The following is a 15212-nucleotide window of genomic DNA, read 5'->3' as shown; positions in this document are numbered from 1 at the left end:
GTTGGCCAGAGACTTGATCTGGACGCTAGGTTGGGGAGAGTGACTGCATTATCTTTTTATGTGATTCCCAAGCTCTGCCCTCAAGGAGCCTAAAAACCTCTTGGGGCATAAAAAGACATGGGAAGGTCAACTAGAAGGAGGGTTGGGCTGTAGGAGGCCCTGAGTCTTTCTGAGTCAGGGTGGGGGACAAGCAGACAACAGGTGGGAGGGCCTCTTGATAAAAGGTGGAGCTCAGCAGCCTGGCCTCCCTGCTGGGCCTTCCCACCGGTGCCTGTCTTTACCTGCTCCCAGTACATGACAGCATGGGATATAGTGGCTTCTTTGAGACCCTTGAACCTTGTATTTAAGGATTTCTAAATCCAGAGGGGAAGATGACAGGAACAGCTGGGGAACTGGGAGTGTAGCAGTAGACCCGTTGCTGGGTAATTTAGAGCACCTGGCTTTGCCTGGGGGAGGAGAGACCTGTGCACTGTAGCAGTTAGACTGCCTGGGGAAGGGGGGCGGGGCATTACTCCTGGCTGACAGGAGAGCAGTGGCTTAGAGGAGAAAGGCTGGGGAGCAGGTAATCTATGTGATGTTTGCAATAGTTGGAGCACAGGTGGTGAAGTGTTTGTTGTTAAGAGATGAAGCCAGAATGTTCTATGGATCAATGCACTGAAGTCCTTGGTTGCCAAGCTCAAGAGTTTGTTCTCTGTCAGAGAAAGAGTTCAGAGCAGGAGAAATGCAGTCAGGTTTACAAGTTAGGAAGATTCTTCCAGCACCGTCTTGCTGGGGGGTTCTCTGTGGAGCCTGAAAGCCTCAGCCTTCCCATTCCCTGGGCCCCAAGTCTTGGTTTGGGGCGGAGCCAAGTGAGAGAGAAGGCCCCAAGGAGAATAGGAAAATCTGGCACCAGGTGTGAGGAGTGGGTTCCATTTGCATGCATCCTAGCTTGACAGTAGGAAACCAAGACCATTCAGCAAAACCCCACCCTTCTTCTGTCCCAGTCACCTGAACAGAGCAGGAAAGCTGCATTTCTGAGGCCACAGATACATGCAGGCACCCTCGTTCATTCCTAGTACGGCGGGCCACAGACAGGTGGGCCTCAGTAGTGCTACTAACCTCCAGGGAACCTCATGGTTCTTGAACTGGTGCTTGGCACACCCTGGAGTGTGGTCACCCCTGGAGGAGAGAGGTAGGCACCCCATGCAGGGGGAGTGCAAGCTAAGACTAGAGCTTTTTGGGGTGAGTAGTGCAACTAGAGGGGGGTAGTTGGGGCCTTTGGAATGCTAGAGACAGGTGTCCTAGCCACTCTTCCTTCTCCAAAAGAACTTAATTCTTCTTTTTGAAATTATTTTGTTAAGAATTTCCTTTAAAAATATTTTTTAAAGATTTTATTTATCTTTAGAGAGGGGAGGGGAGGAAAGGAGAGAAACATCAATGTGTGGTTGCCTCTTGCATGCCCCCTACTGGAGACCAGTCCTGCAACCCAGGCATGTGACCTGACTGGGAATTGAACTGGGAACTCTTTGGTTTGAAGGCTGGCACTCAATCCACTAAGCCATACCAGTCAGGGCTTGGAATTAGTTTTTATTATACAAATATGATGGTAGAAACCTAGAGAATGCCAAGCAGAGGAAAGGGAAACCATATTTATACCACCCAGAGACAATCAGGGCTCACATCTTGATAAGTTCTTTCAGATTTTTTAATACACAGATAATCATGGAGGCCATGCTTTATGCTGTTTTTTATTTGCTCTTTCCTAAAACTTCCCGAAAGTGGTAATAATCTAGTAGTCTGCGAAACACCTTCATCCGCATCAGATTGAGCATTGGGAACTTTTCAATGACCCATCCAACTCATCTTACTACCCCTCCTGGTTTGCTGGGCCTGAGGTGTTTCTGTGGTGTGAAGAGAAGACTTCTGAGAAAGGAAAACTGATTAAGACTTCCCCCAACCCTGTGCTTTTTACTCCCACCCTGCCCCAGCTATATCCTAATAAGAAAGCTCATCAGAACCTCTAAAGTCCCCAGATCACTCACCCTCAGAGGCTGTGGCCTGAGTACCTAACGCTCACTGTACCCAGCAGGTCCTGACCGCGACCCAGACTCAGGGCTGAGGGCCGCCGTCCTGCCACCAGAGGTCCCACGCGGCCATTAGGCCGGACCCACAGGAAGATGCTGGAGCGGAAAGTTGGGAGTGTCCCTTGAAGGAAAAGCAGGCAGGCCCGGGGCACAGCCACTTGCCTTCCCTTCTGCAGCTCCACGTGTGTGGTGTGCTTGGCTGTGGCCAGGGCCACAGACTGGCCAAAGTCCAGGGCCTGTGGTTTCATGTGTCGGACCCAGGTCAGCAGCAGGATGAGAACAACAGAGGCAAACAGGAGCCAGAGGAGACCCAAGATGTAGAAGCCCAGGGGGAAGAGACAGCAAAAGTCAGGGTTGAGAAAAGGGTCGTTTCTGGAGCTGTCCACATTCCCTTGAGACACCCCACGGACCTTTGCGAGGTCACCAAATTTAAGGATGATTGTGGATTCTAACATAGGGAGTGAGGTGGATTCTGTGGTGGTTGAAAGTATTGTTGGTTCTGAGATGGTCTGGATTGTGGTGGGTTTGGGGGTGGTTGGGGTTGTGGTGGGTTCAGGGGTGGTCGGGGTTGTGGGTCGGGCTGTAGGTTCTGGGGTGGTCGAGGTTGTGGGTGGGGCTGTAGGTTCTGGGGTGGTCGGGGTTGTGGGTGGGGCTGTAGGTTCTGGGGTGGTCAGGGTTGTGGGTGGGGCTGTAGGTTCTGGGGTGGTCGAGGTTGTGGGTGGGGCTGTAGGTTCTGGGGTGGTCAGGGTTGTGGGTGGGGCTGTAGGTTCTGGGGTGGTCGAGGTTGTGGGTGGGGCTGTAGGTTCTGGGGTGGTCAGGGTTGTGGGTGGGGCTGTAGGTTCTGGGGTGGTCAGGGTTGTGGGTGGGGCTGTAGGTTCTGGGGTGGTCAAGGTTGTGAGTGGGGTTGTAGGTTCTGGGGTGGTCGGGGTTGTGGGTTCTGGGGTGGGTGGGGTTGTGGTGGGTTCTGGGGTGGTAGGAGTTGGGGTGGTTGGGGTTGTGGTAGGTTCAATAGTGGGTTTTGGAGTTTTGGAGAATGTGATGGGTTCTCTGGTGGTTGGGAATGTGGTCTGTTTCTTAGTGGATTCTTGGGTTGAAGGCAAGTAGGGCATTTGACTGTGTAGAGAAGCAGCAGATTCTGAGTAGAGCAGGCCCCAGTGGGTTGTTTTGGCTTTGGTGTTGGTGACGACAGCCCTTGTAGGCGCCGTATTACTCCCGACTTCAGAGCTATCATCATAGTCGTCGGTGTAATCCCCACCAGTCGGAGAGAGGCAGTCCTTTTTTGAGTAGTCAATAATGGGTGTCTTGGCCTCATTGATGCATCGCACACTCCTCACATTGGGGGTCATGGCCTTGACATCCACACCTTCCATCCATGTGTAGACATTGTTTTCATTGTCTCGCAGCCAGAGACGGAAATAAAGGATGCTACAGTCGCAGTACCAGGGGTTGTTATGGAGAAAAGCAAAAGGCAGGAGGAGATCCCCAAAGAAGCCCTCTGGTATGGTGCGCAGCCAGTTCCCTTGGAGGAAGAGGGTGTCAAGCTCCTGCAACCCATCCAGGAGCCCAGGGGGAACCTCTGTCAACTGGTTGTCAGCCAGATCGAGCTTCCTGAGCTGGGGTGTGGGTGCCAGGAGCCCGGGTGGCAGAATCTTCAGCTTATTGCCACGCAGGCGGAGCTCATGGAGTTGGCTTAGGCCACTCAGGGCACCAGGAGACAATGAGCCCAGCTTGTTGTGGGAGACATCCAGGGTAGTGAGTGCTGGCAGTGCCTCTCCTAGCAAGGGCAGGCTTGTCAACTTATTGTGGGGTATTTCCAGGATCTCCAGCAGTGGCAGCACCCCATCAGCCTGCAGGCTGGCCAGCTGGCTGTTCTCCATGTGCAGCTGAGTAAGGCGAGTCAGAGGCACCAGGGGCGCCATGGAGAAGGTGCTCAAGGAGTTCTTGCCCAGGTGGAGGATGGCCGTGTCTGCTGGCAAATCTGGAGGCAGTGCCTTCAGCCCCAGATCATCACAGTTCACTTCCAACATGTTGGCCACTTTGGAAATCTCACAAGGGGATTGGGGGCGTGAGGGGCTTGGCAGCAGGAGCAGCAAGAGGAAGAGAGTCATGGGGACCTGTGGGCAAGGGGACTTTGAGTGGGCACCCTACTGGCTCCCCGCATTACTCCCCCAGGCCCTAGCCCTCACTGAAACCTCTAGGATCCTTTCCAGAAGTTTGACTCCCATACCTCCCATCCTCTCCACTCCCCTCTCCCACCCTTGCCCCTCAAAGCCTAAACTGCTAGCTCCATCCCTCCCGCAGACCCCTTCCTCTCCCATCCGCAACCCCAGCTTACAGGCAGGTAGAAAAACCTCCGAAGGCACAGAGCTTCTTCCAGGGTGTGACTCGGTCCTTTTTCCAGCTCCAGAGAGGGCTGGTCAGGGGCAGGAAGAGGATGGAGAGGAAATGCCAGCCTGATAGGGGCTCATGTGACCCAGTGAACAGTCTCCTTCCCGACACAGGCCCTTATCACCCCCTTCCACAACTTTCCCCCAAGCCCTCCTTTTGGCTCTACTCTCTCCCACTGGGGAGAACTCCAACCACTACCCTCATCCAGCTTTTAGAAACCTCTCCAGCTGCCACTCTCACTTCCCCTTTGTAGCTACATTCTTAGAGTTGCCTAATTTTAACCCTTACCTCCCTCTGCCTTCTCACCCAACTCTGGGCTGGCTTCTTGTCCCACTGCACCCCTCTATTGGTTCAGTTCTCACCAAGGTTGCCAGTGCCCCCCATCCCACTGTGTCCACTGGACACTTCTCCATTATGATCTTACTTGATTTCTGCAGCCTGCATATTCATGGCCACACCTACCTTGGGACTTATAACACTAATTTTCCTGGTTTTCCTTTTACCTTTCTGGCTGGCCATTCGCATTCTCCTCTGTGGATTCCTCTTCCTCTACCCTTCATGAAAGTTAACCTGCTCCCAGACTTGGGTTCTTTGTTAACCTGCCCTCTTCTTTCCTTATGCACCATAAACACGGAGGTCATTCTCATCCATCCCCTTGCACTCACCTACCACCTGTACTCCGGTGACTCAAAACTTTATCTCTAGCCCAGATCCATCTCCTGAGACCCAAACACGTAGGTCCCACTGCCTTTTGGATTTCTTGGGTGTTCCAAAGACACTAAAACAGTATATTCAAAACTGAGCTCATCGCCTAAGTAGCTTATCCTCCTGTGTTGCCCAGCCTGGTGAATGTACCGTCATCCATTCATTTGTCTAGCCGAGCAGTTTTCAACCTTTTCTATCTCATGGCACACAAACTAATCACTAAAGTTCTGCAGCGCACTAGAAAATATTTTTTTGGTGATCTGACAAAAAATAGGTACAATTTCAATTGACTTATAAAAAATGGTAATTACCTACCTACCCTTTTTGTTCCAAAGTGACCTTTTTTTAGATTTCATATATTTTTTTTTATTTCATTTATTTTTTAAAGAGAGGGGAGTGGAGGGAGAAAGAGAGGGAGAGAAACATTGATCCATTGCTTCTTGTAAGCCCCCAACAGGGACCTGTCCTGCAGCACAGGCATGTGCTCTGACTTGGAACCAGACTGGTGACATCTCAGTTTGAAGCTGGTGGAGTCCACTGAGCCACACCAGCCAGGGCCCAAAGCAACTTTTTTTAAAAAAAAATCAGGTGCCTATACTTTTATATAAGAATTTCTGGTACCAAGAATTAATCAGTCAGAGGCAAACTTGTTATGCAGTGTGGCCAATAAGATGCAGCTCTATTATATGGCCTATATATTTATGGATCGAGACAGGGCATTCACACAGGACCACTGTTGTGGTATTGCCTGTTGTCATTTCTTAAATTTGACAGTCTAAGAGAAAAGAGGGCAGTGCCAGTGACTAAACAATTAGGTATCATATGTTTTAAAAATTCTTGTAGCACACCAGTGTACCACAGTACACTGGTTGAAAATCACTTGTCTGGCTCTGGCTGGGTAGCTCAGTTGGTTAGAGTGTTGTTCCAATATGTGAAGGTTGAGGGTTCAATCTCTGGTCAGTGCACATACAAGAAGCAACCAGGGAATGTATCAATGAGTGGAACAACCAGCTGATGTTTCTCTCTCTCAAATCAATAAATAAAAAGTAAAAAAAAAAAAAGATATTCATCTAAGGTAGATACAAAAAAAGTAAACGAAAGAAAAGAAAAAAAGGGCAGTGAAAAAACAAAAAAAAAATGAGAAGAAAGAAAAAATAAAACAAAAAAGGAAATCACTGGTCAATCAATACCAACAAAATCCCTGATAGTCATTCTTAACTCTTCCACTCCCTCATCCCCACCTCCAGCGTATCACCAGGTTCCATTAATTTTACTTCCTAATCTCTCTCAGAACCACCTCTTTCTATTCCTATCGCCATCACTCCCTGTCCATGGTGTCATCTCTACTGTTTCACTGCAACAGCCTCCCATCTGGTCTCTGAGCCTTTTTCTTTCCTCCTTCCCATTCTCTTCTGGAGTTGTCTTTCAGAACTTCAGATTTGCTCAAATCCTTCCACTGTTTGAAAGTGGATCATCAATCGCTCTTTATAGCTCTTGGGAGGAAGTCTAAGATCCCTAACATGACTTATAGACTCCTGTGTGATCTGAACCTTGCCCACATGTCCAGCCATATCTCTCAACACTCCACCCTTCACTCTGGACCATTCTCTTTCTTGTGCATGGACTCTCTTCTAATCCCCTATCCCCTTCTGTGTAACTCTTAACTTATATGAAAAATTATAGGCTAGAATTTCTTCCTTTGGAAAGCCTTTTAGGACTTCCTAACACCAGGTTAGTTGCCTGTTTAAGGGATTCAGCCACCATTGGCCCACTCTCCCTTCTAATGATTAAAGTGTTCCACACACTGTCCCCCAGAAAGGGTACCATGCAACCACATAAGCTAAGCCCTGTCTGCTCACCACTGGTGACTGGACAAGGGATGCACACTTGAGCCAGATGCAGTTAATCTCTAGACTTGCCATTTATATAATTTGCTGGCTGCAAAAAGTATTTTAAAATGTCAAGAAAAGCCCTGCCCAGGTGCTCAGTTTGTTGGAGCATCATCCTATACACTAAAAGGTCACTGATTTGATTCCCAGTCAGGGCACATGTCCAGGTTGTGGGTTTGATCCCTAGTCAGGGCAGTGCCAGAGGCTACCAATCAATGTTTCTGACATCGATATTCCTCTCTCTTCCTCTCTGCCTTCTCCTCTCTCTTGAATGAGAAAAAATAAACCTTTTAAAAAGTGTAGAGAAAAGGTAGCAAGCAACAGGAAGTGAGGTGGAAAGTTGCATACAGAGAAGGAGTAATATGGAATAAGGCCCCTGAGGCTGATGGTTTTTGCTGCATTGGTATCAGAGTTTTTAGCTATAAGCAACAGAAAATGTTCTGGTTAATTTAGGCTGAAATAAATGTATTAAAAATACATTGGCTACTTCACAGATTTGTCAGTGAGGGCTAGAAAAACCAACCTTGAAACTGTGTAGCCAGGAGAGTGCCCAGGACTAGGCTGCAAAACCAGTCTGGTGAGCAAAAGTCTGTTCCTGCTGCAAGACCAGGTCACTGAAGCTTGCACTGCTCCAGCTGCTGAGCCAGGGACTCAGTGTTGTCACAACCACCCTGCTGCAGAGAGAGAGGTTGGCACCACCACTACCTCTTGGTGATACTAGCTTCTTTAAAGTTTGCTGAAAGTCTGATTGGTCACATGCCTGTGACTCAGCTGCAAGGGGTTGGTGAAAGCAAGTATCTTATATTTTCACCTTCTGTAATAGGAGCCAAGTTCTGTTTCTCCAAGAATTCAGAAATTGAAGGATTTTTGCAGTCATGGGAAAGAGATTCATATGCTTTGGCACCTTACTGAAATGATCCTATGTTTTACTTTGTTGTTAATGTCCTTATTTTTTTTCTAACTTTGCATCTTTGAATGCTTGGGATGAACCCTACTTGTCATTATGAATTATTCTTTTAATATAATTCTAGGTTGGTTTGCTCACATTTGCTTTAAAACTTTTACATTTGTCCTGGCTGGTGTGGCTCAGTGGACTGAGTGCTGGCCTGCAAAACAAAAGGTCACTGGTTCGATTCCCAGTCAGGTCACACGCCCAGGTTGTGGGCCAGGTTCCCACTTGGGGCCTATGAGAGGCAACCAATTGACATCTCTTGCACCAATGTTTCTCTCCCTCTCCTTTCTCCCTCCCTTTTCCCTCAAATAAATAAATAAAATCTTTTAAAGAAACTTTTATATCTAAGTTATAAAATAGGAGTGGCCTGGGTTGACATTAGCATCATGGCTAAATAAGAAGACTTCATCATTTCTGCACTTAAACTTGCAACATGTCACAACTATAGCTCAATAAAACTTCCCTTGCTTGACACACAAACACATCTGGAAGATTCAGAATGTTGGAAGGTGGTTGTATTGAAATAAGTAGGGAATTGCCTTGGCTGGTATAGCTCAGTGAATTGAGTGTGGGCCTGCAAACCAAAGGGTCACTGGTTCGATTCCTGGTCAGGGCATATGTCTGGGTTGTGGGCCAGGTCTCCATTGTGGGGCACATGACAAGCAACCACACATTGATGTTTCTCTTCCTCTCTTTCTCCTTCCCTGCCCCTCTCTCTAAATATAAATAAATAAAATCTTTAAAAAAATACAAGGTTCACTAAAAAAATTTTTTTAAAGAAAAAGAAATAGCCCTGGCCAGGTATCTCAGTGTGTTATAGTATCATCCCAATATGCCAAGGTTGTGGGTTTGATTCCCAGTCAGGGCACATACAAGAAACAATCAATGAATGCTTAAATAAGTGGGACAACAAATCAATGTTTTTCTCTCTCTCTCCTCTCCCTCTCTCTTCCTCTCTCACTCTAAATTCAATAAATAACTAAAAAAATAAGTAGAGGAAGTGGAACAGGGGGAAGGACCAGACACTGGGTACTAATGCATTTCAGCACCGACTGTGGCTGCAGCAAGAGTAGCAGAAAAGCCAGCCCTCACACTATAGCTTGAAGTGTAAGATGAGGCCATCTCCCTTCTCTTCTCCCCATCATGGCAGAGCCAGGTAGAGGCGACTAGGAAGCTTAAAACAACACAACAGTACTGGCAGCCATTACTGGAAGAGGGTGGAGTTGCAAGATTGCTAACTTTTTTTCCCCTGCCCCACACTCCTGGCAGAGCCTGGTAAAGAAAACTGAGATGCCCTAAGCACCATAGGAAAAAGAAAGTACTCTAGTTCTCAGCCTGCTAAATTGTTGAGAGCAAACGGTATCTAAACAAGAAAAAGCTCACTACCTCAATGTACAGGCAGAGAAACAAACCATAAAATACCATAAACTACCAAGGTAACTTGGGAGCACAGAAAAAAAAAGAGGCCCAGGAACTAAATTCAAAGTCATGGAAGATGGTGATTTAAATGACAGAGAATTCAAGATTACAGTTATGAAGAAACTCAATGATTTATAGGAAAACACAGAAAGGCAGTTCAATAAGCTCAAGAATAAAATTAATGAACAAAAGGAAAACTTTATCAAAGAGATGGAAACTATAAGAAAGAACCAAAAAGAAATTCTGGAGCTGAAGAACTCAATAAAGGAGATGAGGGATATACTGGAGAGCATTAAAACTAGAGCAGACCAGATGGAAGAGAGAGTTACTGAGTATGAAGATAAAAATCTATAAATGACTCAGGAGAGAGGAAAAAGAGAAGTAGAGGCTTTTAAAAAATGAAAGAACTCTATGAAAACTATCTGACAATATTAGAAAGAGCAACATAGGGATAATAGGTATACCAGAAGTAGAAGAGAGGGAATGAAAACAGAGAGCCTAGAGAAAGAAGTAATTAGAACTTCCCAAGCACATGGACTTCAGAATAGAGGAAGCTAATAGAACAATGCAAACAAGATCTCCAAGACACATTTTATCCAAACTGTCAAAAATTATCCCTTTGCACCCTGGCTGGTATAGCTCAATGGATTGAGTGCGGGCTGTGAACCAAAGGGTTGCAGGTTCAATTCCCAGTCAGGGCACATGCCTGGGTTTTGGGCAAAGTCCCCAATGGAGGGCACATGAGAGGCAACCACACATTGATATTTCTCTCCCTCTCTTTCTCCTTCCCTTCTCCTCTCTCTAAAAATAATTTTTTAAAAAGATAACATTTAAAAAATAAATTTATTAAAAAAATTAACCCTCTGCCCTATGAGGATAGGAGAAGGTGGCATCTGCAGGCCAGGAAGAGGCCCTCACCAGGAGTCCATTGTGTGCAACCTGACCTGGGACTTTCAGTCTTCTCCAGAACTGTGAGAACAAATGCCTGTTGTTTCAAGTCACCCGTGTGTGTGGTATTTTACTATGGTGGCTGAGCAGATTAACAGTCCCCTCACCCTTTGTGTCCTTGGAGCAATGGTTCCAGCCAGCTGCTGCATGGCACCACAGTGCCAGGGACCTGCTGGTGTCCCTGTAAGGAGTTCTCTTTCCCAGAGCTGCAGGGGTGGGGACCTTCACAGTGGGGCACAGCAGTCGGAGCTTTGACTCTCTCTTCCTACTCCTTGGTGACATCTGGAGATGGAGACATGTCCCCACATCTCCCCTGGACCTTCCTTTCCATCACTGAACTTATCACTTTCATTACAGAGCTCATTTTTTGTCCACACCTGGCTGCCTCTTACAAAGATTTCCATGTGACTCAGAGTAGAAAGTCAACAAGGAAATTTGGCTTTAAATGTCAAATTAGACAAAATGGACTCAATATTTATACAATTTTGCATCCCCAAACAATAGAATATATATTTTTCTCAAGTGCACACAAAACATTGTCAAGGATAGAAAATATGTTGGGGCAAAAAACTAGTCTTACTACATTTAAGAAAATTGATATCATATCATGTGTATTTTTCTTACCACAAGAGTATGAAACTGGAAATTAACTTTTAAGAGTTGAAAGACTACAAGTATATGGAGATTAAACCACATGCTACTGGCCCTGGTTGGGTAGCTCAGTTGATTAGAGGGATTTCCTGATATGCTAAGGTTGTGGGTTTTATCTCTGGTCAGGGCACATACAAGAAGCAGTCAATGAATACATAAATAAGCAGAACAACAAATTGATGATTCTCTCTCAAATCAATAAATAAAAATTTAAAAAAACTGCATGCTACTGAAAAACTATTGGGTCAAAGAAGAAATAAAAGATCAAAATATAGAGAGAGACAAATAAAAATGAAAATATGATGTACTAAGCTTTTGGGGATGCAGTAAAAGCAATACCAAGAGGGACATTTATAGCATTATAGGCCTACCTCAGGAAACAAACAGAAAAACTCAAACAATCTAACATTATCTCCTAAAGAACTAGAAAAAGAAGAACAAGCAAAGTTCAAAATCAGTAGGATGAAGGAAATAATAAAAATTAGAGTGGAAATAAATGAAATAGAACAAAAATATAATAGAAAATACTAATGAAACATCAGTTGGTTCTTTGAAAAAAAATTGACAAATCTCTGGCTAGATTCACTAAGGGAAAAGGAGAAAAGACTCAAATAAAATAAAAAATAAATGAGGAAAATTTACAGTGGATACCACAGAAACACAAAGGACTATGCAAAAATGCTTTGAAAGTCTATGCACTACTAGATTCACCTTAGAAATATGCAGCCTTCCTAGACTGAGTCATAAAGAACTGGAAAACCTTAGACCAATCACTATTAAGAAAATTAAAAGAGTAAACAGAAATCCCTTCTCCACTACTCAAAAAAAAAAAAAGTCCAGGATGAGATGGTTTCACTGGTGAATTCTACTAAACATTCAAAGACTTTATGCCAATTCATCTCAACCTATTCCAAAAAAATTGAGTTGGAGGAAGATATACTTCCTAACTTATTTTATAAACCCAATATTATCCTGATACCAAAACTAGGCAAAGACAACACACACAAAGAAAATTACAGTCCTGGCTGGTGTAGCTCAGTGGATTGAGCGCAGACTGTGAACCAAAGAGTCACAGGTTCAATTCCCAGTCAGAGCACATGCCTGGGTTGCAGGCCAGGCCCCCAGTGGGGGCCACATGAGAGGCAACCACACACTGATGTTTCTCTACCTTTCTTTCTCGCTCCTTTCCCCTCGCTCTAAAAATAAATAAATAAAACCTTAAAAAAAGGAAAACTACAGACCAATATCTCTGATAGACATAGATACAAAAAACTAAATAAAATACTAGCATATTGAATACAACAATACATTAAGAGGATCATACATCACGATCAACTTGGGTACATCTCAGGAATGCAAGGATGGTTTAATATCCATAAATCAATCAATGTGATATACCACATTAACAAAATAAAAGATAAAATCAGAAGATTATGTCAATAAATGCAGAAGAAGCATTTGACAAGCTCCAACATCCATTTATGATAAAAAACACTCAATAAAATCAGTACAGACAGTAAGTACCTCAACCTAATAAAGAACATACATGACAAACCCTCAGCTAACGTCATACTCAATGGTAAAAGAACTGAAAGCTTGTCCTCTAAGATCAGGCACAAGACATGGATGCACATTCTTGCCACTGTTATTCAACATAGTGTCAGAAGTCCTAGCTAGAGCAATTAGACAAGAAAAAAATAAAAGGCATACAAACTGGGGATGAAGAAAACTTTTGCCACTTGTACATAATGTGACTCTATATAGAACACCTTAAAGACTCCACACAAAAAAATTAGAAACTGTAAGCAAATATTGTAAAGTTGCAGAATGCAAGATCAATATACAAAAATCCATTGCACTATACACTAACAGTGAAATATCAGAAAGAGAAATAAAGAAAACAAAGCCAATTATAGTTTCAACAAAAAAGATAAGATGCCCAAAATAAACTTAAAAAAGGAGGCAAAGAACCTGTATACAGAAAACTGTAAGACATTGTTGAAAGAAATTGAAGAAATGGAGCCTGGTATGGCTCAGTGGATTGAGTGCTTGCCTGTGAACAAAAGGGTCACCAGTTTGATTCCCTGTCCAGGGCACATGCCTGTGTTGCAGGCCAGGTCCCCAGTAGGGGGCATGCTAGAGGCAACCACATATTGATGTTTCTCTCCATCTCTCCCTCCCTTCCCCTCTCTAAAAATAAATAGATAAAATCTTAAAAAAAAAAGAAAGAAATTGAAGAAATTAAAAGATGCTCCATGTTCATGGACTGAAAGAATTAACATTGTTAAAATGGTCATATTATCTAAAGCAATATACAGATTTAATGCAATCACTATCAAAATCCCAATGGCATTTTTTACAAAAATAGAACAAAAAATGTCTTGAAGAAACAAAAAAAGCCCTGAATAACCAAAGTAACTCAAAAATAAAAACAAACCAAAGCCAGATGTATCATATTCCCTCACTTCAAATTATACTAAAAGCTATAGCAATCAAAACAGTATGGTATTGGCAGAAATACACACAGACCAATGGAACAGAATTAAGAACTGTAGATATAGAAAATAGACACATAGAGCCCTGGCTGGTGTGGCTCAGTGGATTGAGTACCAGCTTGCAAACCAAAAGGTCGTGAGGTCAGTTCCCAGTTAGGGCACATGCCTGGGTTGCAGGCCAATGTTGCTCTCTCTCTCTCTTTCTCCCTCCCTTCCCCCTCTCTAAAAATAAATAAATAAAAATTTAAAAAGAAAAGAAAATAGACACATAGAAATAGACAACAAGCTGATGGTTGCCCAAGGGAGGTGGGTGGAATAATGGAAAAAAAATTTAAATTTTAGAAAGACTTGATGGAGAAAACTGCATTTGAACAATGATTAAAATATAATAAAAAAAAAGAAAAAAAAAAAAAGAAAGACTTGAAAGTCCAGAAATAAACCCACATGTATATGGGCAACTAATTTTCAGCAAAGGAGCCACAGTGGAAAAAGGAAAGTCTGTTTAATAAGTGGTATTGGGAAAACTGGAAAGCCCATGCAAAAGAATGAAACTAGACTGGTACCTGACACCACATACAAAAATTAACTCAAAATGGGTTAACTTGAATGGGTTAAGACCTGAATCAATAAAGCACATAGAAGAAAACACAGGCATTAAACTTCTGACCATGGGCCTTGGTGGGTTTTTTCTGTGAACTCAATCCTAAAAGCAAGGGAAATAAAAGCAAAAATAAATGAATGGGACTACATCAAACTAAAAAGCTTCTGAACAACCACAGAAAATCAACAAAATAAAAAGACAACTAACTGAATGGGAGATGATATTTGCAGCTAATGACTCCAATGAGGGACTAATATTCAAAATATATAAAGAACTGATACAACTCAACAGCAACAATACAATCTCAACACTATTCCAAGGAAGACATATATATGGCCAACAAATATATTAAAAAATGTTCAGCATCACTAGTTAAAAGGGAAATGCAAATCAAAACCACAATGAGATACTACCTCACACTGTCAGAATAGCTATTATCAGTAAGACAAGAGATAAGTGTTGCAGCAGATGTGGAGAAAAGGGAAGCTTCATAAACTGCTGGTGGGAATGTAAATCAGTGCAGCCATACAGGCAAACAGTATGGAAGCACCTCAAAAAATTAAAAGTAGAGCTACCATATACCCAGCAATCTCTCTCCTGGGTATCTACCCCCCAAAATTTGAAAATAGTTATTTGTAAAGATATATGCACCCCTATGTTCACTGTAGCAGTATTTACAATAGCCAAGATGTGGAAACAACATAATTGTCCATCAACAAATGATTGGATCAAGATGTGGTACATACACACAATGAAATAATATGCAGTCGCAAAAAGATACAATATTGCCATTTGTGAAAACAAGGGTGGGCCTTGAGAGTATTATATGCTAAGTGAAATGAGTCAGACAGAAAAGGACAAGAACTGCATGATTGCCTTCATATGAGATATAAAACAAAAAGCAACAAATGAACAAGCAAAACCAATAAACAAAAAAAACCCCTCATAGACACAGACAACAGACTAGTGGTTACCAGACAGGAAGGGGAGTAAGGAGAAGATGAAATGGGTAAAGGACATCAAATGTATGGTGATGGAAGGGGACTAGACTTCAGGTGGTGGGCATGCAATAAAATACGTAGATGTCATACTATAAAGGTA

General features: G+C 43.6%; 1 protein-coding gene across 1 annotated transcript; it reads right to left on the bottom strand.

Annotated features, from left to right (window-relative positions):
- Positions 1 to 1748: 1748 nt before the first annotated feature.
- GP1BA (glycoprotein Ib platelet subunit alpha) lies at positions 1749 to 4601 on the bottom strand. The gene is made up of 2 exons (XM_036033186.1): positions 4399 to 4601; positions 1749 to 4177 (listed from the first exon to the last, which is right to left on the bottom strand). The coding sequence occupies exon 2, from the start codon at positions 4169 to 4171 to the stop codon at positions 2024 to 2026; it is 2148 nt and encodes a 715-aa protein (XP_035889079.1). The 5' UTR covers positions 4172 to 4177; positions 4399 to 4601; the 3' UTR covers positions 1749 to 2023.
- Between the last annotated feature and the right edge of the window lie 10611 nt (positions 4602 to 15212).

The sequence above is a fragment of the Phyllostomus discolor genome, chromosome 8, assembly GCF_004126475.2.
Source record: "Phyllostomus discolor isolate MPI-MPIP mPhyDis1 chromosome 8, mPhyDis1.pri.v3, whole genome shotgun sequence".
In the NCBI taxonomy this organism is placed as follows: domain Eukaryota; kingdom Metazoa; phylum Chordata; class Mammalia; order Chiroptera; family Phyllostomidae; genus Phyllostomus; species Phyllostomus discolor.
The sequence above is the reverse complement of the archived record's forward strand: the minus strand, read 5'-3'. Positions and strand labels throughout refer to the sequence as shown.

Bases quoted from the DNA above. Each gene is read 5' to 3' on its own strand.
- GP1BA (XM_036033186.1), bottom strand. From the start codon at position 4,171: ATGACTCTCTTCCTCTTGCTGCTCCTGCTGCCAAGCCCCTCACGCCCC.